This window comes from Chenopodium quinoa, unplaced genomic scaffold (assembly GCF_001683475.1).
Source record: "Chenopodium quinoa cultivar QQ74 unplaced genomic scaffold, ASM168347v1, whole genome shotgun sequence".
NCBI classification, from domain to species: Eukaryota; Viridiplantae; Streptophyta; class Magnoliopsida; order Caryophyllales; family Amaranthaceae; genus Chenopodium; species Chenopodium quinoa.
In genome coordinates, this window is record NW_018743574.1 from 7,288,453 (window position 1) to 7,314,547 (window position 26,095).

General features: G+C 33.4%; 3 protein-coding genes across 5 annotated transcripts; 2 read left to right on the top strand and 1 right to left on the bottom strand.

Annotated features, from left to right (window-relative positions):
• Nucleotides 1-5,807: 5,807 nt before the first annotated feature.
• On the top strand, nt 5,808-10,379 carry LOC110682434 (adenylyl-sulfate kinase, chloroplastic-like). 3 transcript variants are annotated; one of them, XM_021858772.1, is made up of 7 exons: nt 5,808-6,298; nt 7,034-7,174; nt 7,893-8,042; nt 8,126-8,244; nt 8,343-8,441; nt 9,728-9,774; nt 9,994-10,379. In XM_021858772.1, exons 1-6 carry the CDS (start codon nt 6,064-6,066, stop codon nt 9,740-9,742), a joined length of 759 nt encoding a protein of 252 aa, XP_021714464.1. In that variant the 5' UTR covers nt 5,808-6,063; the 3' UTR covers nt 9,743-9,774; nt 9,994-10,379. The 3 variants fall into 3 exon arrangements, with proteins under 3 accessions (XP_021714464.1, XP_021714463.1, XP_021714465.1); XM_021858771.1 differs by having other exon boundaries at nt 8,357-8,441; XM_021858773.1 differs by lacking the exon at nt 5,808-6,298 and adding an exon at nt 6,337-6,484 and having other exon boundaries at nt 8,357-8,441.
• A 1,887-nt stretch (nt 10,380-12,266) lies between these two features.
• Nucleotides 12,267-15,258, bottom strand: LOC110682435. The gene is made up of 4 exons (XM_021858774.1): nt 14,877-15,258; nt 12,996-13,149; nt 12,814-12,884; nt 12,267-12,699 (listed from the first exon to the last, which is right to left on the bottom strand). Exons 1-4 carry the CDS (start codon nt 15,072-15,074, stop codon nt 12,475-12,477), a joined length of 648 nt encoding a protein of 215 aa, XP_021714466.1. The 5' UTR covers nt 15,075-15,258; the 3' UTR covers nt 12,267-12,474.
• Nucleotides 15,259-17,325: 2,067 nt separating this feature from the next.
• Nucleotides 17,326-22,744, top strand: LOC110682436 (peptidyl-prolyl cis-trans isomerase CYP65-like). The gene is made up of 11 exons (XM_021858775.1): nt 17,326-17,679; nt 17,779-17,841; nt 17,939-18,042; nt 18,742-18,833; nt 19,069-19,158; nt 19,264-19,342; nt 19,425-19,792; nt 20,533-20,789; nt 20,867-21,155; nt 21,983-22,090; nt 22,360-22,744. The coding sequence occupies exons 1-11, from the start codon at nt 17,552-17,554 to the stop codon at nt 22,558-22,560; spliced, it is 1,779 nt and encodes a 592-aa protein (XP_021714467.1). The 5' UTR covers nt 17,326-17,551; the 3' UTR covers nt 22,561-22,744.
• The last annotated feature ends 3,351 nt before the right edge of the window (nt 22,745-26,095 follow it).

Consider the following 26,095-nt stretch of genomic DNA (forward strand, 5'->3'; position numbering starts at 1 on the left):
TTCTTGACTATCATCAACATACGCATCGCTCACGCATAACAAGTTCTATGTTTTATAAAAACAAAAGGATTAGAATCAAATTAATAATATATCTTAAAAAAAATAGGGATCAAAACCAATTGAATTACACTTACAATGGTTGCATTTGGGAAGAAAATCCTCCTTTTGTCATCAGCAGAATTTTTTGCATTAAGTATGAGACAAAAAGCGTCAACTATATCGTTGTAGATGTATACATTGTCGCCCATTGTTTTAATCAATTTTCTTGACAAATGTGCAAATCCATCGTCATAAAATAACTCACTACATAAAAAGAAAAAAAATATAAAAAGAAAAAATATAGAAATATTAAATAAGGGTAATAAAGCTTGTTTTTCATCAATTTCATATGAAAAAGCATAGTTTAGTACAAGGAATAAAATCATACTCTTCATCAAGTACATCTGAAAAAGCATATTCCAGTATAGCTTCTTTGAACTCATCAGTGCCCTCTATCAAATGAGAATATTGCACTAGGAAAGGAGACATGTACACCTTTCCCAACTTCCTAGCTCTCTTTGTAGGTGTTGGACCAACACTGCAAATAAAATTTTATGTAAAAGAACATACATATCATTTGAAATAACAAACAATACTTTTAAAAAGAACATATAGTTCTAAAAAAAAAGAACATATACCTTTGTTCTTCCACTTTCTCCTTTCCTTTCTGTTTCTTTTTTTTGCAATCTACCTTTTCTGTAGTTGCATCACTAAAAAGGCACACATATATAATTAATCATACTATTCAGTATAATAATTATATTTTATAGATTTTTTTATAAAATTTTTATAAAAAGAACAAAGAACAAAACGTAAAGAACATACAGTTTTTATAAAAGAACATATACCTTTTTTCCTTATTTTTCTCCTTTCCTTTCTGTCTTTTTGCTCTAACATATACCATCTCTTTTTCGGTTGCATCACTGTATTAATCAATAATTGTAAGCAAAAAATATTTATGAAGTAACAACAATAACCCATAATAATTATAAAGTCTATGTATATATGTATATACCTTTGATTTTCAGCTACATTTTCTTCTACCACCTTCTCAAATTTACCTTGATCCTTGTTTTCATCTGGCATCCTTTTTACACTCAAAGGTAGTTATATTATACATCATTAATAATAATAAAAAAAAACATACATTAAATGATATGATACCATAAAGAACATCAAATAAAAAATCAAAGAACATCACATAAAATCTCAGAGAACATTATATAACATCAAACAGAACATTACACTTTATAGAATATTATATGACAACACATAGAACAACATATGAAATTGTAAAGAACAAGTTAGGAAATCATAAAGAACATTACAACATTCATCTAAATAATACATAAATATTACAGATTTGTATTCTAAATCATTCAAATCTAAATAAATATACCACACAAATCTGAAATCACATTTTGAGATTATTAGTTACCCTGTCTTTTGACCATCTAACATCTCCTCTGGTACACTTGGTTCCAACTGTTGGTCAGTGAAGGCTGAATCAAATTCACCGATGTCAGAAAATTGTTGGTTTCCCAGATTGAGGGGACTTGTTGTGCTCAATGCCAGTTTCAGGTCTAGATCACCTGTATATTGTGTTGGTGGAGTCAAAGGGGTAACCACACTGAATACCAATGGCTCCAACTCAGTGGGTTGAGAATCCTCCTCTTCACCTCCTTCTTTCTCTTTCTCCACAGTGATTCCTTCCACTCCAGAATTCTTGACAACATTGTCAACCATCTCACCAAACCAGTCAGATGCAAAGAACTCTGTATCTTGGCTCAGGATGGAACTCCCCTCAACCCTTTGAGAAGGTACATTATTTATTACTTTTTCCGACAATTTAATGCCAGAAAGTCTGGACCACATTGCAGCTACATTGTACAGTGTGGCATCCCCATCAATAGGTCTATTATGGAACCTCTCTCCCATCTTAAGAATTTTGGAGAGGTTCACAAAGCCAGAAGCAATTGTTTCTGTTGCTTGGCGTAGCAAATGGGTGTATTCCTACAAAAGAACAAAGTACAGAAAAAAAAGAACATGTAATTAATAAAAAAGTACATAAGTATAATCATGAAAGAACACTAAAAATTATAACACATGCTGAATTAGAAAATAAAAGAACATGTAAGGAATAAAAAAAAAAACATAACCATAGTCATTAGAGAACACTAAAAATTAAAAAAAATACATGCTTAATTAGAAAGCAAAATAACATGTAATTAGTTGGAAAAGAACATAAGTCTAACCATTACAGAACACAAGTTTAACCATTAAAGAACATAATATTTAACCATTAAAGAACATACTTTATATATTTAATTATAAAATGCTTACCTGTAAATTAGAAGGTTCTTGAGGTTGTTGTTGTTGTTCCTCCTGAACTTGTTGCTGCTGCTGTTGTTGTTGTTGCTGTTGTTCCTCCTGCTGCTGTTGTTGCTGCGGTTGCTGTTGTTGGTCCACTACACCTTCAATAGCTAAAGGCTGGCCACAACCATCTTGGATCTCAATTCTATCCAACAGTGTGCCAAGCCCAAAGTCAAGCTTCCTCTCAATAACAATTCTTTTTGCTATTTTATCACTATCCCATTCTTTGATTAAAGGAATTTGTCTAGGCATAATGATATTTTTCCTTTGTAGTCGATCAAAGTAACAAACCTGTTAACAAAAAACCCAGTACGATAAACACATATATATCTATATACAAAATATTTAAATAAAAGAATAAATAAAAGTGGAAACTACCATAAGGAATGGTAGTGGACCAAGAAAGTATCTCTTCACATCTCCTTGATAGTAAATAGAACTGTCAATCAAGCTTTGTATTGTGTAAGAACACCAATCAAAACTTGAAATTTGACTTGTGTCAACAGCTGTGTGCATGAATCTAGCCAATAAAATAACAAAATATAAGAAAGAACATCATATATAATACTAAAGAACATGTCAGAATTAACAAAAGAACATATAGTTTTATAAAATAGAACATAGCATACAATATATAATAAGTAACAGATATATTATTCTAAAAAACATTACAGTTACATATAAAGAACATGTTATGTATATAAAAGAACATAACAAATAATTAGCTAAAAAAACATTAGTTTAGGGAATAAAGAACATTACTTGAATAAGGGTTGTGTGTTAGCCACAGACTTAATGCAACAATTCACCACTAGCAATAAAAAACTCCTCTTCCATCTATCATCTGGTAGGTTGTTTGGTTCCAACAAGTCATCAACCAAAGCCGAGAATTTTGGAATTCCACCACCACCATGATAAGCTTTCAATTCTCTCATCACCATCACCATCTCCTCATTCTCATTTGCAGCCTCAACTATCACTTTCCCTCCCATAGGTAAACCATACACCAAATGAACATCAACAGGTTTGATGTCTATTGTCCTATTTCTAGCACATACAATGCACACCTCATTAGCATCCACATTCAGAACCAATGTGGCATTAAAATTAGGGGAGCTCCTAGGCATATCAAGGTGTAGTATACCTCCAAATCCCATATCTCTTATAGCCTGCAACTTCTCTTCTTGTTCCTCCAATCCCCTTATTAGATTCAGCAAAGGTTGTACAGTGTGCCTTTGGGATGTTGTAAATTCCTCCTTTATTTCTCCTTGTTCACCCACATCCACTTCAGCTACATCAGTTTTTTTCTCTCTAACAACAAGTCCTTTATCCTTATTGTTCTTTCTTGGAATGTCCTTTGACACTTCCACTATTGTACTTTGAGCCTTAGATTGTGAAGCTGATTGAGCAGCACCAACTTCAGGCTTCTCCTTGACTGGAAAGTAAGGCTCTCCCAATGGAGCCCTCCTCTTTTTCAGCATTATTTTTCCTTCATGTTGAACAGTTTGCCTTTTTTCTTCAGTGGTATGCTCAACAACTTTCTTCCTGTAATATTAAGAACAAAAAAAAAAAAAAGAACACATATGTTTTAAATATATTTGCTATGTGCATGAAATCATAAAGAACATGTCTTAAAATAAAAAAAACATACAAACCTATTAAAAAGAAAATTATATACATTCTACACACCTTTTTTTAGTAGCAATTTGTTTGAAATGATAGTCTTTCTTCTTCTTTGAACCTTTCTCCTCATGTTGTTGTTCTGCCTTTTCATCCTTCACTTCCAATGGTTGAACATCTAAATTCCTAAAAATATTTATACAACAATTAAAAACGCACTCAACTTATGTGTAAAACCAAATAAAAAGGAACACTAAACATACATGACATAGGCATTACAAAAGAACTAATATATCATAGGCATTACAAGACATACATGTAGACTTAGTAGGAGACTTGGGATTCTACTTTGGAATAGACTCAGTAGGAGACTTGGGATTCTAGCGGCAGACATGCCATGATATTGTCTTCCTTGAATGGTTGACTATGAACTTTAGGGTGGAATTTCAAGTTTTGGACAGAAGCTAATCTGATAATTAATAAGTCATCACATGAAATTCTATGACAAAGCATACTTTGATCAGATTACTATAAGTAAACTATGTTAAAATGTAGTCACAGTGTCAAATTATTTTATGCTTTAGGATAGAATTTTTTGTGAACCACTACTTTGGAATATAACTTGAACTTGCAATTGAATTTCAAGGAATTATCTTTGGAAACCATTGAGGGGCCAATACTCCCTTGCACTTGAACCAAACCAGCCACCCACCACTCCCCTACCAGTCCACCACCTCCACCTCTCACCCCAACCCAACTCGAAATCCCACCATACCTACCCAGCCACAACCCCAACCTAAAACCCATAAAACCACCAACACACATAGCATATGCATTAAAAAGAACAATCAATTTATAAAAAATGAATACACATAGATTCAATCTAAAAGAACATATATGCCTACTAAAAAGAATAGAATGCTGAATTTTAGGGAACATCAAAAGTGAATTGAACAATACTAATTGTTTTCAAATTAAAAGTACACAACGATTTAACAAAAGAACATAACACCTTCATATAGAGAACATACACTTAAATAATACTTTAAAAATTGACCCTACCATACAGATCTACCATTTTTAATGAAGTTGACAGTACATTGAAGTACTAAAAAATAAAAACATAAAAAAAACAAAACAAGGACATACTATAAATCCAAAAAGAGAACTTTTTTAACTCACTTTGAAGCATCATCTTCTTTTGCAATCTCATTTAGAAGCGCGGGATCTACAATTGGACCAATTACAGATGGAGTGTACGGTTTTTTACCACTACCTTGCAGAAACTGATTTAGAGTAGCATCGTCTTCAACCTCGACCCTTGCGTCTGCGTTTTGAGGTTCATTCGTAGCTCCAATTTCATGCTCACTTCCCTTCTCTTGTTCAATACTATTGTTTCAAAAACCCAAAAAATCTTAGGGTTTTGAATTTTTGAGAATTCTAGAGAGAATATAGAGAGAGAGTTTCTAGAGAGAGAAAGATTTTTTGGGAAATTATTTTTACCAAATGATTTTTTACAATTACTGTGGGCAGTAACACGTGGGCCGTAACTACCCAAAATTACCTCCTTATTTCACGCGTTCTTTGTTTCCATCGTAATGTTCTTTAAAATCCACATGTTCTTTGCATTGTTACTGATGTTCTTTCCGCCTTTTTAACCATGAATTACTATTTTGCGTTTCACTTATTAAGGGGTGTCGTTTTGGGGCGTGTGTACGATGCGCATCGTACAACCGTGTGTATAAACCACCCATTATAAAATGAAAGGTTGTAAAGATAAATTTTGTAATCGTGGAAAACGAGCTCTAAATCTCTAATTAGGTACGGAAGTAGAAGTAGTAATAATCTGTAATAAAATGGGTGTGTGACAAATAATTTCCCGCCAGGCGTTTTCCCCTAATCTTCCGTCTTCAATTCTCTCTCTCACTCACTCTCTCAATTTTAATGTTTTGATTGGATTTCCGATTTTTGTCGGCACTTTTCAATCTTCCGATCTATCCGCCGATAATTTAGGGAGTAAGCGTCAGAGAGATGACGGTGGCTTTCAAGCTGCTGCCGTCGTTAATCGGAAATGTATCGCCGGAATTAGGGTTTCCGATTAATTCGGGTCGTTATAGGATCCGATTTGGTACTCATTTTGATAATCGAAAATCGAAATTTGGGCAGCTGGTCAAAGCGGTGGGGAGATTAGATGAAACGTCGTCGTTAAATGACGTTAATGGTCAATCAGATTGTGACTGTACCAACGGTTTTCCTAACGGAAAGGGTAACTTATTTTTTTCTCCATTTTTTTTTTTACTTTTGAATTATATTCCAGAATTTTAGTGATTCGTTTAGAACTTACTCTTTATAAAAAAGGAAAAATCGAATTTTGTCTGACTTCCTCTATCTTTGGCAAAAACATTTCTGTTTTTCCTCTACTGCTTGTCAATTAAGCGAAATTGGATTTGGGGTTAGTTTTTATCATTTTTTTGTTTATATTTTTTGAATGATTTTTATATTGCTGATTTAATCTGGGGTTTTTTTTTTTTTTTTTTTATGTATCTGGTATAGGAAATTAGTTGATGAGCTGAAATCTTGTCGTATTCTTGGATGGGTTTTTCTGTTTGTAATCTAATTTTTCTGGTCAACATTAAATTATTACAAAGTTTTCGTTTTTATTATGTTTCTAGAATATATTCCAGATCTTTGTTATCACATGAATTGAATTTCATTCACCAATTAATTAAAAATTATGAGTTTATCATATTTTTCAGATTCAATTTTTATGTGATTTAGGTTGATTTTTGCTGTTTTTATTATGTAGTTATGTTGTGGACCTAGTTAGTTTGAGTATGCTGTTGCAAAAGGGTTTTTATGGTTTTAACACTGTATAGATCAACCTAAGCACTGTATTTTCTTCATCGCCTCAATGCAGACTGTAATGCCTATATATATACTTGATTATTTGGATGAATTACGAGTTAATGATTAGAGGAACTGATAAGAGATTAATGACTAGGTACATTTCGAAAGCAGATGTCAACAATTGAGAAATCTACCAACATTTTATGGCATGAATGCTCGGTCAACAAACATGATAGAGAACAATTACTACAACAGAAAGGTTGTGTCATCTGGATAACTGGTCTCAGTGGTTCAGGTTTGCTTATCTTATTGACACTTATATTATTGGTACAATTTTATTTGCACGTTTGTATTATTTGCACCACATGTTTTGAGTTGTATTATTGGTATAATTTTCATTGATTCACCTAACCATCACTGTGCTTGCACTTTCTGAACACTTTTGTTTGTTCATGTTACAGTGTTACCCTACAAAAAATAGGTTAATAGTATGAGTTAATTAAGCACTAAAAACGATGGGTTTTGTTTATCCTTGGTTAATTTTCGGATAAACTATTGAGGAAATGAATTCTAGTTGCTCGGTGTTGTTTTGCTCTGCTGTGCTGGAATTAACTTGGTGGTTCTAGTTATAACATATTTAATGCTATCTGATCGTTTGATCTATATAGAAGCTGTAAATCACCATTACTCAATTTTAATGCACTTTACTGTAGGCTCCTATTTTGAAAGTTGCAATCTTTGTACCCTTCTATGTTGAAAGTTGCAATCTTGTACCTATTAGCATATGGACAATTTTATGCCGTCTTTTTTTATTTGAATCAATGAATCTAATTTTAACATTTTGCAATCATAGTCCATAGATTCCATACTTAATAACGCTTGGTGATGTCGAAACTATGATTTTATGGTGTATAATCCACGTTTTTTTTAACTCTATGGACCTTCCTCATTTTTGAAAAGTTGTTATATTGTTGTTTGATTCTTCCTCATTCTGACCTCATATTTTGTCACAGGGAAGAGCACATTAGCTTGTGCATTGAGTCATAGCTTGCACTCAAGGGGAAAGTTAAGTTATGTCCTTGATGGTGATAATGTTAGGCATGGTTTAAACAAGAATTTAAGCTTTGGAGCGGAAGATCGAGCAGAAAATATTAGAAGAGTTGGTGGGTGCTGTATTAATTTTCTTTGTTCCAAAAATTGTTTTTATTCCCGTTCTTTAACCATAACTAAGTTATTATGCTTCCAGGTGAGGTAGCCAAGCTTTTTGCTGATGCTGGTGTCATCTGCATTGCTAGTTTGATATCTCCTTATAGAAAGGACAGAGATGCTTGTCGCGCCCTATTACCAAAGGGGGACTTCATCGAGGTATTTCTTCTCCTTTATTGGTACTTTCTCTTCTTGCTGTCTTTGCTTGTCTGAAAACGATAAAGAAAGGCCATACTCTTATTTATATAATGACTCAGCTATCAACTCACAGGTTTTTATGGATGTTCCACTTCAACTTTGTGAAGCCAGGGACCCAAAGGGCTTGTACAAGTTGGCACGAGCTGGAAAAATTAAAGGTACTTTCTGTAGTGTGTTTTAAATGGTGTGCGTTGGTGTTTGTCTCACTGCTTGCCATTGTTCTTCTATGATTCTCCTTTGACCAAAGCTAGATGAAAGTTAATGGACTAAAAAGATTTTATGTAAACTTAGTAGATGAGAACCTATCTGGGTATTTCAGAGGTGTTTATTGAGTGTCTGAGTCCTATGAGGATATTGATCATTAGGGTTAGGCCTAAAGTTAGATATGGTTGTTTATATTGGTCTTGTGGAACACTATCAAAACGTACTTATATTTTCAGGTAATTACATTTCACTAAATAAAAGGATAGGTATTATCGAACGAGTGGATTGATTAATGAACTCAAGCCAATAATTAACCCTCACACCTTGGAAACTAATTAAAAGCCTGAGACACCCATAATAAGTCCAATAGTAATTAAAGTTCATTTGTAAAATCTCACTTTAAGAGTAAGGTAAAACCAAGAGAGTTTTCCTAAATAAAACTGTAAAGATAGCCATATGGAGTCTTAATCTGCATTAGTGGTAACTAGTAAGGATTGAATTGCTGACTGAAGTTCCAGAATGGTTAAAGGAAGGCCATGACTAGATGAGTGTTGGTCGGTTCTCACTAATCCTGGAATGGAGTTGGAGCTCAGTTTTAAAGTACCTTGCACAAGGTAAGGGTCAAGTTCTGTTAGCTTCTGCTCTACGCCGAAACTTGTCATACTTAAACTCAATTCAGGTTCATATACTAGTTCCGGTTTTTTGTACTTGAGTGGCAATAAAAAGGATAAAGCCTGATATGTTTATTTCTATAAATGTTTGGAAAATTTGAATTATGTGGATATAGTATAGGAGATCTGGTTTTGCTAGCTTTTAACCAGGCTCCGGCAAATCCTGATTTCAGCCTGTATAGTCAATATCTCACAGTCAAGCTGAAGTTTGAAATATTTAGCTAATCAAACTAAACATTTAGCTAATTGTTCTTAGATTGTCCATGAATTGCTCTACGTGCAGCCCCTGGAATGTTTTGAGGGTAATTTTGTGGGACCTGAGCCTCTTGACCTATTTTTTGTTTCCTGTCTTCTTTCTGTGCTATGGTTGTTATCTAGAGAACATGATTGGATCAATGCCTTTGTCTCCTCTATTCTAGCTTGTGTTTTCTTGATATTACAGTTGCCATTGATTCTCCTCTTCGATTGCTTTTGGCAAGTCTGTAACTGTAAGGCAATGGCACATAGCTTTTTTTTTTTCTTCATATTGTTGTTTTGACGGAGTGAACTCCACTGTGCATAACTTTCAGATTTCACGGGGATAGATGATCCTTATGAACAACCTCTAAATTGTGAGGTACAATCTCTTTGTTATACTTTGTTCTAATTATCTCGACAGTGCATTAATGCTTATTTATTCAAGGCCCTGATCTCATTTGAGTTTTTCAGCTGACCAACAAATCAGCTTACAATTTTTTTAAAATAGATAGACATCTTTGTTTGTTTCTTTGTTTACAAGTCCTATACAAGGTCATGGTCCTCATTCTTTATGAAATTATGAACGCTAATTTTGCAGATCGCCTTAGAACAGAAGCCAGATGCTTGCTCTTCTCCATGTGAAATGGCCGAAACTGTAGTATCGTATTTGGAAGGTCATGGATACTTGCAGGCCTAATGCGATCATTATGTCCTGGTGCAAGACCTCTGTACCTGTCTATATCAGAAATAAACCTCTTCGCCACCGATTTTTGAAATGCCAAATTGGAAACTACTCGTTTCCCACACCCTGTAATTTTAGGCAAGTTCTTTATTCTCGTCCCGTCATGTTAAATCCATTTATTGTAGTTAATTTATTTGGTTGTGTTAAAATCTCTTGTAGCTTGAGATTATAACAGAGAATCAATACTTTCTGTATGTATGGATGCATGAATAAAAGAAATTATTTGTGGTTAGTTTATGTAACATTCTGTATCGACCGTATGTTATTGTATCCATATAATAATAAACGCTTAAGTATCACAAGTGAGCTTCACATGAAAATGCTGATAAAATTATATTTACCTTGGAATCCAAATTCAGCAATGAAGATGCGAACATACCAACTGTTTACTGACTGCATTACAATTGTATGAGTAAATTAATGAGTAACAATCTATATTTGAGCTGGGAAGGGTGTGACAGTCATTTTTAGTTTGCTATGAGCAAAATGGCCAAAATCCTTCTGCCATGCATAGAACTATTACATGAAGAAAATTCTATTTGCCAAATCAGATAGACAACTGGAGGGAGCAACCGCCGGAGTCGTTTTCTGTTACTTTTTACTTCAGAATCCGTCAGACACCCAACAGAGGCTGCAAAAGAGTTACATTTGGTTGCACAGACATGCAGAGGATCATATGAAGGCATAACTCAGCTCCCCTCTAGTCTGAAGCGAAAAGAAACAGAAAATGAGCCCCATAGTCATGTATCTTGCACCTGAGCGTACAGCTTCAAACACAGCAGAAAATCTCCGTTCTTGCAGCCCCCACAGTGTGTTCATGCAGTAACCCAGACCTCCAAACACACTCGACAGCAAGATCGCCATTTCACTTGATGAGAAACTTAAAGAGAGACAGATATTAAGAGGGTGAAGATGATATATTGGATAGCTTAAATCTCAAGCATAAGATGGCTTTTTTTCTGTGAGTTCTTTCACCTAAAATGGGGTTGAAGACACAAAAAAGGCGGAATTATTTATAGTAAGATTAGTAACACTATCACTCCACTAAAGAGAGCCTTTGGTCTGCCGTAATAATTAATTGTTAGGAGCATATTATCTTGAAAATTTTTGTTATTTAGCAATTTCTGTGTTCCAAAGAAAGTGACTTTAAATTGAGAGATGGGACCATCAGTTTCTTTATCATTAAAATCTGCAAAATTCATGTTAAAAAAAAACTGTTAACTTGACTTGAGAAATGCAATGCCACATGCTTTGTTTTGTGCTCCTTCAGTTTTTTGTTTGATTTTTATCGGATTAATCAACACCTGGGTTCATTCTACCACTAATAATTTAACGTTTTTGTATTTTCATTCCCGGAAATATTCATTCAGCTCTTTATTTTAGAAGTCTTTGTCAGAATGTCAGTTTAATTATTTACCACTAATAGAAAATTGGATTCTCTTCTTTTGTTGCCAACTGATCATGTTAGGTTAGATTATTGTACGGATTACATAAAAAAAAACCATAATTGATCCTGTTAGATAAATAGAGCAACTGTAGCCAAGACAATGCAAGCCCAAGCCATGAAACTATTTGGCAAATTCAAAATTATGTTACAATTGTAGTGATGAGTTGCAAGATTGAGATGATTGTTTTTATCAGCAACTTGGCATCCCGAGATCATATTAACGTGTTGGAAATCCTTCGTCTTCATTGTGTTATCAATTAATTATACCCAAATTCTCCATAAAACCAATAAATAACATAGGTTATTTGTACTACTACTTATAATACTCTATTGGTTTTGTGTTTGTCACTCAACACCAATCAAAGTTGATTTTAGTTTCATAGTCTACAATTGTTAATTTATAATGGAATGAATGAATGGAAACCAATCTATCTCAAGATGATAAAGAATCCATAACAAGATGGAAAAGTATAAATAGAATTCGAAGTAAAATTCTGAATTAGTAAGGAGGAAGTAGAGGAAGAGGAACCGAGGAACACTTTTTCTTAGCCGATCTCAATTTGTTATAATATCTTTCTTTAAAGGTAATTAAAACTGACATGTTCCAAGCACATTGTTGAATGCACCAAAACGAAAAAAAAAAAAATTGTAGATATGACTGATTGAAACGCAACAAGTCAACTAGTCAAGAAATCAGGATAACACCTGATTATACTAGATATCTTAGGAAACTCAATTTCAAAAAATTTTGTTTCAAATACATTTTTCCTAGCCTACAAAAAGTTTAATACAACTAATGTCCCAAATCAGACAGGAGGTGCATTCAAGGAACCAAGTATTCTTTTGGCAGAAGGAGACAATCAGTAGGGAATCTCATATTCAAGCTTAAACTAACGAACTTTATATTTCTTCTGCGTTTCTCTAGCGATTGATGGCAGCCATTTCTCCCCCCTGATTTTCTTCAGCTGTGCAACTCTTTCTTCCTCTCTCTTAGCAGCTTCTTTTGCAGCTGCTTCTTTGGCTTTCAATTTAGATAGAGATTTTAAGCTTGCATCCTTTGCAGTAGCTAAGATATCCATTCCCTCAACCACAACAGACTGCAATTCTCTTTTAAACTGCAGGCAAACATAAATAAAGCCAGAGAATCAGTAGCCCTTCTTACATAACGTATATTCTCTCTATAGGGGAGGGGGAGAAGTTAGGCTAATGAGAGTAAGAAGAATAAAAACCTTCTTTGATTTCTCATTAATTGCTTCACCCGGGAGAATTCTTGGTTTCTTTTTTGGTCCCTTTAGCTCAACTGATAACAAAGAAATAGTTCTGACTGAATAATTTCCAGATCTAAATTCCAGCATTTGAGCCTTTGAACAAGTGGAAAAGATACAAGAGAAACGTATTCAACTATTTATACCTCTATGATCAAACACTATGCCAACAGGAGCTTGCTTGAATAAACGAACCCCACCGTCATTTGCGACAGGATGATCATCATTGATGTCGATGGGATCTGAAGTTTTCACCACATCTAAAGATTTTCTCATTATTTCATCCAAGGTCTTCTGTGCCTGTTAGTTACAATACAAATTCTCAGCAAACAGCTTAAACAATGACCTACTCAGGTCACTCAGACCACTTTCCTTGCTGAATAATGTGATTACTTAGGAGACATGCAAATAAGTTCCCAGTAGTTCAAAAAAAAAAAAGGTCTCTCAATGACACTCGAAGTCCCTATACTTGAACATGCAAATATTGTTCTAGTTTGATAGCCTGGACTTGAGTTTTCTCTTTCAAGGCTTCAAGTCCCTATACTCTTTTCATTTTCATTGCATAGCAAATAGTCTGAGTAAAAACAAAAGACGCAAATCAGATGAACATTTCTTTTCTTAGCCTCTAACAAACATTAGGTATAGTATTGCAAAAGGGGTTTTGAAGAATAATATGGCTTTAGCATGATAATATCCTAATCATTAGGTCAATCAATCGTAGCTTGTTGTCATACACGGTTCCATCTGATCATGTATAGTCTAAGAAGGCTTCCTCTCCTATTTCCATTGAGAGCTTCCACTATACTCATAACAACTTAATGAGCATGGCATACTATTTAGTATTTCACTAAGTCAGTACATATTCAGTGGCATCTTTAATTTTCAGTTTTCACTGGTCAATACAAACCTAAGGCATCTTATTATATACAGAATAATTTAGGAGTCAAGAAGACAAATTTCTCAATTTTGTTAAGATAATCCCCCATATATTTACTCGTCTACAAGTCCCCCTCCTAGTTTCCTAGCTCTAAGAAGGCTAAGCTTAAGGAACAGGAGTATTACATGTCAACCAGACTTTCTTTTCTCAGAAAAGTGACAAAAATGGTCCATTGATCTTTGGAATGACTTGGGGATGGAAAAGGAAGTCTCCTAGCGAAGCTGGTCTGGAATCAGTATCCTAACCGAGAACAAAACCCTAATCAGGATCAATTGATGCTGCGGCTGATAACAGAGATGGTCTTATAGGTTGGTTTAGGCATAAAAGAGATTATTAGGATGTCACTAAGATAATGAGCCAGGGGATAAGCGCTCTTTGCACCGAGTTTGTTCTGAACCAAACGGATCTATTCAAGCTTGCTCATTTTACATCAGCTACTTGCAAAGCGAATATTGGGGTTTCTTAGGAATATCTTCGATGAACTGGGAACTTCATTTTACTACTAGTTAACTAGTTAAGGACATATGGTAAACATTCAGCCACTTATGGCATTATACATCTCAAAATATAAAATAGGATTATTGGCTTATTGCTAGTACTTACTAGATTGAGACACCAAAGTAGTTGTTTATTCTACCTAATGGAATTGCAATTTTCAGTTCTTGGGAAGTTGCTCAAAGTTATATTTCAAGTCTTAAATCAACTAAAAAATCACCAATCAAAAGATAATCACAATCACATTCACAATCAGTCAATCACCACCCTAATTTCAACCAAAAAGCTTCAAAGATACCACCTTGCTAACTAATTTGAACCTGCTTAGTGTAGTAATAAGGACTAATAACAGCTTACATTCAATTCAATTACAGTTCTAACAATTAGATACATTTTGAAAATAAGTAAGCCAATAAACAAATAAAATACCATCCAATAAATGGTAAGAGTTGAAACTACCACAATTTTGATAACTTCTATCAAATGGGGAATTTGTAAAGCAGGTAAATATGAACAAGAATCAATATTTAATGACATAAAAGTAGAAGAAATTGATGATGATATTACGATGAAATAGGTAGGAGGAGGGAATGACCTTGATTTGATAGTGCTTGATGGGCTGGGGTTGAAGAGTTTTGGCGTCTTCATCATCGTTATCAAGCGCAGGAGTGGGTGTTTGTTTGGGCTGCGCACAACCCAGAAGGGTGGAGGCGGCGGCGCTAATGGCGGCTTTCCATTCATCATCACCGTCTTCGTCATCACTGCTGCTGCTGCAGTGGGGTTCTTCTTCCATTTTCTTCGATGGAGTATGCTGCTGTCTCTACCACCTTGTTTTTTTTCTTTGTTGGGCTTATTCTAGTCCGGTTCCATCAACAAACCCGATAAGCTTGGTTACGCAAGACTTTTCAGAGTGGCTTGAGTGTTATGGTTTCGGTTTTTGTTTTGTTGATATAAAAAATTTCGAAAATGAGACTTTTTAATAGTTATTAATTAAGTGTATTGTTTCGGTGCTTGTTTGGTTGATAAAAGTTTAGTAACATGAGAAATGTCAATTGAGAAGCTCTAAAATGGTTACTTGATTAGGCCTGAGGTAAATAAGTTATACTAGTACATGATTTTGAGGCTAACATGTCAACCACATCCACTTGTTCGGCAACTTGGTCCATTGATCATAATGACTTGGACGGAAAAGGAAGTCTCTTTGTGAAGTTGGTCTGTAATAAGTAACCTAATCGAAAAGCCAATTGAGCAACAAATTATGTTGCAGCTTTAAGCCATCAATTTGCAAATTAAAACATTAGCTCATAGACGTTCAAATTTGTCTTATTAATTCATCAAATAAGTTAGGATACATGACTTGTTCTCTTTAGCTTAATTTCAGTTCTATTCAGTTTACTTCCTAATTTCCTCATAATATTCATTTCAGTTCTATTCAGTTCAGCTCCAATCAATTCGGTTCAATTCAGTAAATCAAAATAGGTCATCCTCACTTTTTTTTATCTTTCTTTTCCAAATAAAGAAAAAAATCATACAAAAAAGTTAATTAGAATTTCTCAAAATATATATACTTTGTAAATATATATATATATATATATATATATATATATATATATATATATATATATATATATATATATATATATATATATATATATATATATATATACTAGGTTAGATCCCGTGCCATGCACGGTGATCGTTATTGATTATTAATAGATAATTATTATAATCACAAATTAGTCGAGGAATAATAAAAGTATGTGATATGTTAAATTTTAATTGTAGCTTCTAATACACAATTAAAAATAAAAGTAGGCATCCGAGCATTTTTTTTTTGGTGTAAAAAAAAATCACAAAATATTTTTAAGAATATAATTTTTGGTTTATAGTTGTCCAATTTTCTATTTTAGAAAAAGTATTTGTGAAATCTTTTTATTCTAAATATACTACATTAATATGGAATATGTACCACAAATAATAATTATTTTTGAAATTGATTTGTTTCCTTAATTAATAGATTTTTTTTATATAAAAAATAATAATAATTAAGGACACACCAGGAGATGACACATGTCATTACTGGTGTGTCTTTTAGTATATAGTAATATAGTACTTGTTTAAGTCCCGTGCCATGCATGGTTATAATTAAATTTTAGAACAAATAAATAATAAATAGTGGTGTTAATTCAACAATAATTTATCCAAAAAAATTAGTTATAATAAAAATAACTTGAATTTTAGTTTAAACCAATTAGGGGTGGCAATTTGGGTCAGCAGGTCGAGTTCGAGTCAGATTTCGGTTTGCTTTCGTGTTATGCTTAGAAACTATCAAAAATAGTGTAAAACTTAATATAATTATGAAATATGAAATTTAGGTCAAATTATCCTTAGAAACCTTCAGTTCAAGGTTTTGATTAAGGCCCAAAAAAATATGTTTTATACTCAATCAAATAATTAGATTTAGTTTTCCAATATATGTTATGTACGTTTGTATGAAGCATACTTTTGCTAGCGATTTTGTTTTTATAAACCTTATGTATAATTTTAAAATTTATACAAAGAATCTATGCTACCAAAATGAATTTTCTTTTTTAATTAAAATAATTTTTTTTATCACATGATAAAAGTTGGAGAATTTTTTTTATATAAATATGTAAAATTAATTTTTTTACTCGTATGCATTGTTAATCATGCATAAATTTGATATTTAATGGTGAATTGAAACTATATGTAGATAGTATTGTGAATATTGGAAATTTGAAAAGATTTTATACTACTTTTCACATTATTTCTGTTTTGTGAATGATATGGTTGATACGGTGTATATATTTACTATGTATACATAAATATTATATGATAAGAATATATAAGAATATAATAAAATATAATAATTAAATGAGGAAATAATTATATAATAAAATTAAAATATAATATAATAATTAAGGAAATAATGAAATTGGCGGGAAAAAAAATGAATGACATTATGCCAAGTGTCATTATAGGTTCGCTTTTAGTATAAGTTATTAATAGATAGATAGATTAAAAAAGAAAAAAAAAAAAATTGCGTCAAAATGACTCGAAACAACCCGCTGTTCACTTGTCTCGTTGTTCGTAAGTAAACGCCGCCTAGCTAGTCAAGGTCACCTTAACCGCCTCATCGTAAACATAATAAATCCGGTGACTTCTCACCGGAACCCTAGAAAATTTTATTAATTCAATTTTTCCCCAAATCAAAACCTAGGAGAGAGGAATTGAAAGAGAAATTGAAAAATGGGGAAGAAGCAGCATAGCAAAGATCGTATGTACATTACGAAGACAGAGTGGGCTACTGAATGGGGAGGTGCCAAGTCCAAAGATCTTCGTACTCCCTTCAAACGTCTTCCTTTCTATTGCTGCGCGTAATTATATCTTCTCTATCTTTTCAATTTGATTATTATTGTTTGATTATGATTTTCAAGTCATAATTTCCAGATTTTTTTTTGAATTTGATTTTGCAGTCTCACATTTACGCCTTTTGAGATTCCAACTTGCACTCAGGATGGCTGCGTTTTTGAAACAATGTTAGTTTTTCGATTTAATTTGTTAATTTTATTCGCAATTCGATTGTTTTTTGAGTTAATTTGAAGGTTTAATTGGTGTGAATTTATTGGGTGATAGGCATATAATACCATATATTAGGAAGTATGGGAAAAACCCAGTTACTGGAGCTCCACTTAAGCTTGCGGATCTTATTCCTCTTGCATTCCATAAGAATTCTGAAGGTATTATACATTATATTTATAATAATAATAATTATTATTATTACTATGCCTTTTATTGCTTGTTTTTCATTGTTTCAACATGAATGAGACTTAATTATGTAGCCCTAGAATAGATAAGTGTGTATTCGATCACCGATCAATGGTAATTTCGAATTGGGATTATAGTGCATTTCATATTTTGATCACTGCACACTGCCAGGGTTTTTTTTTTTTTTTTTTTTTTTTTGGGGGGGGGGGGGTGAAGGTTTAGCTATTCCGTTGTTAAATAACGAAAAAGCCATCAGCGCTTAAAGTTTGTTTTCCTTAATGCATTGATGAGCTATTGCCATCATGGTAAGCAGGGTTCATTGTTGGCTTAGGAACAGAGAATGTTGACTGACTTATGATTTTGAAGGGTTTCTTATTTATACAAATTGTTTACTACTTGTGTAGTTTGTATGGGACGGAAAGGAGTGAGGAGAAGAGTTTACTACTTGTGTAGTTTGTATGGGACGGAAAGGAGTGAGGAGAAGATGGTTGAGCAATGACTTCATATTCCAGATGACTGCAGTGTTTTTGTTTTTATATGTTTGCATTTGGATGATTAAATTCATATATGTGTGTGTCTGTGTGATGTTTGCATTGTGTGTGTGTGTGTCTGTGTCTTTATTGAGTTTGATTATCTGTTGATCTTTTTCTTTTTTTTTTTTTTTTTCCTAGGGGAGTTTCATTGCCCGGTTTTGAACAAGGTTTTTACTGAATTCACCCACATAGTTGCTGTGAAGACCACTGGAAACGTGTTCTGTTATGAGGTTGGTTCTTTTCTTTGCCCTGCATATAAACACAAACGTTACAAATAATTGTGTAACATTCTTAGACAAGGCATAATACTTATAATTTACCGAAATTTTCAGGGTTTAGATGGATATAATCTATAGAAAACCACTGTAGCAGAGATATTGCTGCTTCTAATGATACACATACACTTTTGAGTTACATTCATGTTCACAGTAGCTGGCCTTAATTTTTGTGCTTTTTCTTTTACAGGCAATCAAAGAGTTGAATATTAAAACAAAGAATTGGAAGGAGCTACTCACAGATGAACCATTTACTAGAGATGATCTCATAACCATCCAGGTAACTAGAGTAATTATTATGTTCTACTTGCCTGTTTTTAAGTTACTCATATCGTCCCTAGTCACCATTAAGCCCCACACTGACATTTCTGTTATCCCTATGCAGAATCCTAATGAACTTGATACCAAAAAAGCTCTAGCTGAATTTGACCATGTCAAGAAAGGCTTGAAAATTGATGATGAAGGTATCCTTTTCGTGTAAAAATTCTTTTGCATTTGGCTTGTTTTGCTTCTGCGGTCACATTTGACATGTTTGTTCTCTGTCAGAACTGAAAAAAATGGAATCGGATCCAACATATAACATAAATGTTAGTGGGGACATCAAGCAAATGCTTGCAGAACTTGGAACTGAGAAAGGAAAACAAACAGCATTGCTTGGAGGAGGCGGAAGCAAGGCACAACAAGAAAGAGCTGCAGCACTTGCTGCTATTTTAGATGCAAGATCACGTATTGTAGATGATTCTAAATCTAATGGAAAGACTGAAAGCAGACAGGGGTTTAGTGTTGTAGATGCTGCATCTGCTTCAGTACACGGAAGAAGTGCTGCTGCTGCAAAATCTGGCTCAGCTGATAAAACTGCTGCTCGTATAGCTTCCCACATGGCTGGTGAGAGAGCTCCTGTGAATGCAAAGCTGGTTAGTTTTATTAAGCTAGATTTCTCCCCTTTGCTTTCCTTAGATCTTTGGTGTGCTGCTTTTGTTACATATATTACGTGCCATTGTCTTGCTGGCTTTGCGACACAGCCTTTTCAGCTGTAAATATTCTTCTTTTTTGTGCTATTGATGATATTTTCATGCATGAGGCATGGAAAAACACTCCCTGCTGTATTATTTATATGTCTGAGATAGTGAGATGTTTCTATTTATGAATTACCCGAAATGCCTTAAGCAGAAATTTTAGGTTGGCTTTTGAGATGTTTTTGCGACCTTTTGTGTCTTCAATAAAGGTTTTGTAAGGTTTGCAATTTGGTGGGTCCCTGCTCATCCTAAGACTCTCAATTTCTTCCATTCCTGTTGGCTCTTAGTTATATGGCTTTCCATCTATGTTGGTTTTCTGTCTATGGTTGCGCTTATCCTTCTCTTCCAGCTTTTAGATCTGCCTCTTAACACAGCAACACACTTATACCTGAATGCCTTTATTTCTCGTCTCACTCTTGTTAGAACCTTCAGTAATCCAACATTCCAATTCAATTACTCCATCCGCCCCTTTATATTTTCACATGTTCCTATTCATGCTGTGGGTGAGAGTGAGTTGTTTTTTTTTTTTATTTGTTACTTTCATGGTTGATTTCATCTATTCTTCCAGTGTCTTAATATTGTGTCCAATTGCTTTTTGAAAGAGAAGGTGTCATCAACTTGCTTCTGGTGTGACGCAGGTGAAAAGCCGTTACACAACTGGTGCTGCTTCAAGATCCTTCACGTCGACTTCTTTTGATCCTGTCACCAAAAATGAATATGAATACATCAAAGTTGAGAAAAATCCCAAGAAAAAAGGATACGTACAACTGCATACATCTCATGGTGATTTGAATATTGAGTTGCATTGTGATATTGCTCCTAGGACATGTGAAAATTTCATCAGTCTTTGTGAGAAAGGATACTACAATGGGGTAATCTTTCACAGAAACATAAGGTATGTAAATATTCAATTTTTTTTTACTGCCTTTATTGTTGTTATGCTCAAACTAAAGGCTGGTAATATAATGTTAGGAATTTTATGATTCAAGGAGGTGATCCAACTGGTACGGGAAAAGGGGGTGAATCGATTTGGGGTAAGCCTTTCAAGGATGAGGTGAACTCAAAGCTTCTTCACTCTGGAAGAGGTGTTGTTAGTATGGCAAATAGTGGACCTCACACAAATGGCTCTCAATTTTTTATCATGTACAAATCTGCAAAGCATCTAGACTATAAGCACACTGTATTTGGAATGGTAGTTGGTGGCATGACAACACTTACAACATTGGAAAAAGTTCCTGTGGATGATGAAGATCGACCTCTGGTGAGTTCAATTTTTCTTTGGTCGTAATTTATCTTTTTGTGATCAAGCAGTGCCATAGCTGGATGATTTTCCAAGTTGTAATAGCTTAAGTTGATTGGCAATTTCTCTTTTGCGAGTAACACTTATGGATACTTATGTGAAATGATTGATTATCATATAAGAAAACTGGGTTGGTCAAATGTCAACATGTCCTCAAATTGTTATCTGGTTTCTTTCATGATAGACTCATCTGTTAGTGTTTTTGAGTTGACTTGGTAGAAGGGAGTGGAGGGAGATTAAATCTAGGTTCTTGCTGCTGACCCATCATATTGGGATTAAGCTTTGGTGGTTGTATCCATGTGACTAGTGACTAACTATCAGTCTATCATAGCAATGAAAAATGATAAGTCTACAAGGGTAATTTACAAACTTTGCTCATCGCAGCCTCAATGAATCCAGAAGTGTCTGGTAATTATTTTTATATATAAAGGAAACCGTAAACCTGGGCTGCCTGGCAAATCTCATAGAAGTATAAAAAAATTTAAATTGTTTTAAAGATCCTGGTGTTTACGTATGCTATTGCTACCTATATTTTGGTCACTAAAACTAACAAACACAGGGTGTCTTCCAAATTGGCTGAGTAATGGACTGCTTCTGAAAACTTGGTTTCATGCCTGAACTTATTAGCGGTGTCACTTTTCAGGCTCATTTATTCGGTTTAAGCGATGCAACTATGGGTGACCTGACCCCTCTGCCTGCCCTCCCTTCGCCCTTTTATATGTATTGACTGCAAGGATCTTTCCATTTTTGTTGATCTTAACAGTTTTGTTCTTGTGCTGTTTTACCAGGAAGAGATTAAAATAAATAGAGTAAGTATTTTTGTCAACCCTTATGCTGAACCTGATGAAGAGGATGAAGAGAAAACCAAAGAAAATAAGGCTGAGGATGAAGAAAATGTAAGTGTTGGAGACTTTTCCTGTGTCTTTATGTTACCTATCATCTCATTTTCATTACAGAACTGCAAGTACATTAGTGTGCAGTTCTCTCTCTTTTTATGTATATATTTATTTTATTTTTTCATGTTCATATGCAAACTTATCACCCGTTTCTTTCCTCTCCACCCCCTCTTTATTTTATTATTTCTTTCTTTAATTTCTTAGTACTCTATTTTTTGGGTGAGCAATTTGAAAACCGAGTCTCAAAATATTGCTTTTGTGAACTTTAGGAAAAGGTGGGATCCTGGTACAGCAACCCAGGCACTGGTGCAACAGATTCTGGTGCTGTTGGTAGCGGTGTTGGGAGATACCTTAAATCAAAAACTGCCCCAGTCGAACCAGTTATTGCTGACATTAGTATTCCAGCTGTTGGTTCCAAGAAAAGGAAAGCAGGCCAAGTAGGAGACTTCAAAGATTTTTCTGCCTGGTAAATTATCTTTCTCTTATGTCTGTAATTGTAGTTATTTAGCTCTGTAGACCTATTTGTAACATACAAACACTTTTAGCAGAAAGAAAACCACCAAATACAAACAGTTTACTAATGATACATAGGTTGACATTTTTATTTGTATAACCTTATTCATGGAATGAAGTCGCAATGTTGTTTTCTGAAAAGATTCTGTTTTATCTAAGGGCTCGTTTGGTTGAATGTAGGAATTGCAAATTCCTTGGAAAATTGATTTCCCATGAAATTGAACTTCCAAGGAAATTCTAAAAATTGTTTGGTTAACTAAGGAAACTCATGGGAATTTCTACTTCCTATGAATTTGTTAACCAAACAACTTCAAAAAATTTCAATTCTTAGGATTTCCAAATTCCCATGGTTTTCTTTGGCAACCAAACAACCCCTAAAAATTTGTATGTCCCGAATACTTTTAGAAAATTCACCATTTGAATCATTTGTTGTATAGGAGCTATATGACCTCAGCTGTAATGCTATGGTGTCAATTGTTAACCCATCAACTCCACTACTGGAGAAAACTTTGTGCATTAGTTTTTTTTTTCCCCTTCTTTTGAGGACAAACTTTGTGCATTAGTTGATGCTATTTAGAAAGGGAAAGATATATAGCTTGATTCTCCTCCGTGTGGATAACCAATATACAAAGCAGTCCTTAAAGATGTCGAAAAAAAGTTATCTGGTCCCTAATATGTTCTGTAGTAATGTTAGGGCGAGGATAGAAATTACCCGACTATGAACTCCAGCCTCCAGGTCACTATATGTTGAGCTTACCATGAAGTTTTCACTTGCTTCTTGACTCTTGGTAGTAAGCATGAATAGAATAATGGGGAGATATGTTGAAAGATTTGAAAATTTGATTAGTTGCGAAGCCTACCAAATATTATATAGACCTTTGGAGTATTTTATTGTTGACTTTATAGTAGAGTAGCTATTTGTCAACGTATTATAAATTTCAAAGGTTCTTGACTTTTTATCTCTATGAAATCGTTGTACCTAATCATTAGTCATTTACTAGAATTTGTTTTGAGAAGGGGTTTAACTAGCTTACGTTCTACGACCTAATTATGATTAAACATTTTTAGTGTTATCAAACTTCTGAGTGAGCATTTTCGTTTAATTATTGTTAGTTAGTAATAGTAATTTTACTACTTAAAACAGTAAAAGTAAATCTTTAACTTAAAAAGACTCCTCCTATATGTAGTTTTACAATAAATCATTGTGATACAATCTTACTTTGCTTACTTTATGCTCGAAGAACTGTCGTGAACACCAAAGTAACTTACATTATTGGATGAAACCGCGCTTTAAATTTGTCGGTTTGAAATTATTAAAGGCAAACTCGTACAATTCATAAAATTAAAGTTGGTTCCCTATTAGGAAAAGAGATAATTTCATGATACTTAGTTCTAGTAAAATACGAATTCTTAAATGGACCTGGTTCACACTAATTTATTGTAGACCACTATAAAGGCCACTATGTTAAAATTAGGGTAATAGCGTCATATTTCAAGTTCACAATATTATTAAACGTTGTAGTAGTTTTAATAAAGGTTACTAGGTTAAAAATAAGGTTACTATGTCAAAAATAATGGTCACTATGTTCAATATAATGTCAGTTGCGTGTGTATAGACCTCGGGTCCACAATAATATTATTGTGGACCAGGTCCACGCAAGTCTTTTTGCTAGTAAAAAGGACAAGCATTTCTTCACAATATGACTACTTTACTTCTAAGGGACCCCCAAATCTGAGAGAAAACAGCATTAAAGTGATTAAACCAATCTGTAATGATCTAATCCTAGTTTAACCATTCTATTATTGGAGTATAATTATTGCATTTGGCAATATTGGCATGTGTTAATTGTAATTATATGGTAAATAGTTCTGTTAAGGATATGAATTGATTAATTTCATGGATAATCTCTTTGGGAATTGAGACTAATTTTTAGCTGTTTTTAGTTCTGGCCGTTGTACAATTTCAGCGGAAATCAGTCCAAGAACTGGTAATATACTGTAATATCAGAGTAACAAAGAGACAAAATAAACCATATAAGTCCAAACACCTCCATTTTTCTTGCAATGATGAGGAACCAGAATTGTGTTTGGCGTTTTATTTCTTGGACCCAACAAAAACTAAACTCCGGAGTATTATTGTGATTTCAAATTCCAATAGAGGGAAAGATTAGGTGATTATAGTTAACTAGACTAGATTATCCTAATTTATGATTAGGATCAATATTTGAGGTTTGACATGTTTGTATGTAAAAGAGCAAGCGTTTCAATTACTATTAAAATTGCAGGAAGTATCAAACATAAAAAGTTAATTATGGATTAGGTTAGTGCAAGTAAAAGCTTTCCAAGGAAAAATATATTTAGAGGATCGGATGGTGCACTTTATTGTAAGTATTACAGGGTAATTTATTGAATATAATGAATGGAAGATAATGACGATCCAGAATGATGATTAATTATAATTATAATATAATGAAAAAGTTATTTGGAAGTAAATTAAAGGGTTGGCTAACCTCATTATCATGCAAAAGATTAAAATTTTGTTAATATAATTAGGATTTTGTTCAAAAGAGAAATTTTAAACTTTGAAAATATGACAAGTAGATAGAGAGATTATTAATTATATACACTTAGTAATAAAGTGGTGTCACTGGTGTGTAATGTACGAGTAATACCTAAGCTAATTTTGTCACATGTTGTTTGGCTTTAATCCTAGATCATTTAAAGCAACTTCAAAGATTTCAGTGCAGCCAAATGAGTTGTTAAAATATGCAAAACTTTCGGCTTATGAAATTGACATTATACTCTTTGCATTATATAGGGTCTAAAACGGAGGTTTTTAATTAATTATCAACCTCAAACATTCTTTCCTCTTTTTTACCTAATTATTTACTTAGCTTAATCACTAAAGATGACAAATTAGAGTCTGACTTAGCACTTAGCTAAGGGCATGCAATAGCCTTAATTGTCTACTTTAACTAATAATTAATTCAAAATTACTTTACTTATAAAATCTTTTTGAATGATTAATCAGCTTTACTTATAAAATCTTTTTGAATGATTAATCAGCTTAGAAGTACAAATAACTTGACAAAATTTAAATAAAATGTTAGTTAAAATATATAAAGTATTATGTATTTAATATGGTATTCTTTGTGGTTTGTACTTCACAAACCCATGTGCATTTTCTCTACTTCTCTAGTTTCTTTTTCATTTTCTTTTTGGTTGGACAATTAGGAAAGCAACTAAAACAAAATTAAAGGTAAGCAAAAATTACAAAAGAAGCAAACCCTTTTTGAGACATATCTACCCTACTATATTTCAAACTTTTAATACTAAGATATTATTAATTATTGTAATGATATTCAAACTTAAATTAAATACACTTAGCAATATAGCATATTTCGTTGGTGTTTAAATTAAAATTGTCCAGTATTTTTATTATGTAGGTTGAACTTAGACAAACAATGCATCAATAGAGGGCGAAATCTATTC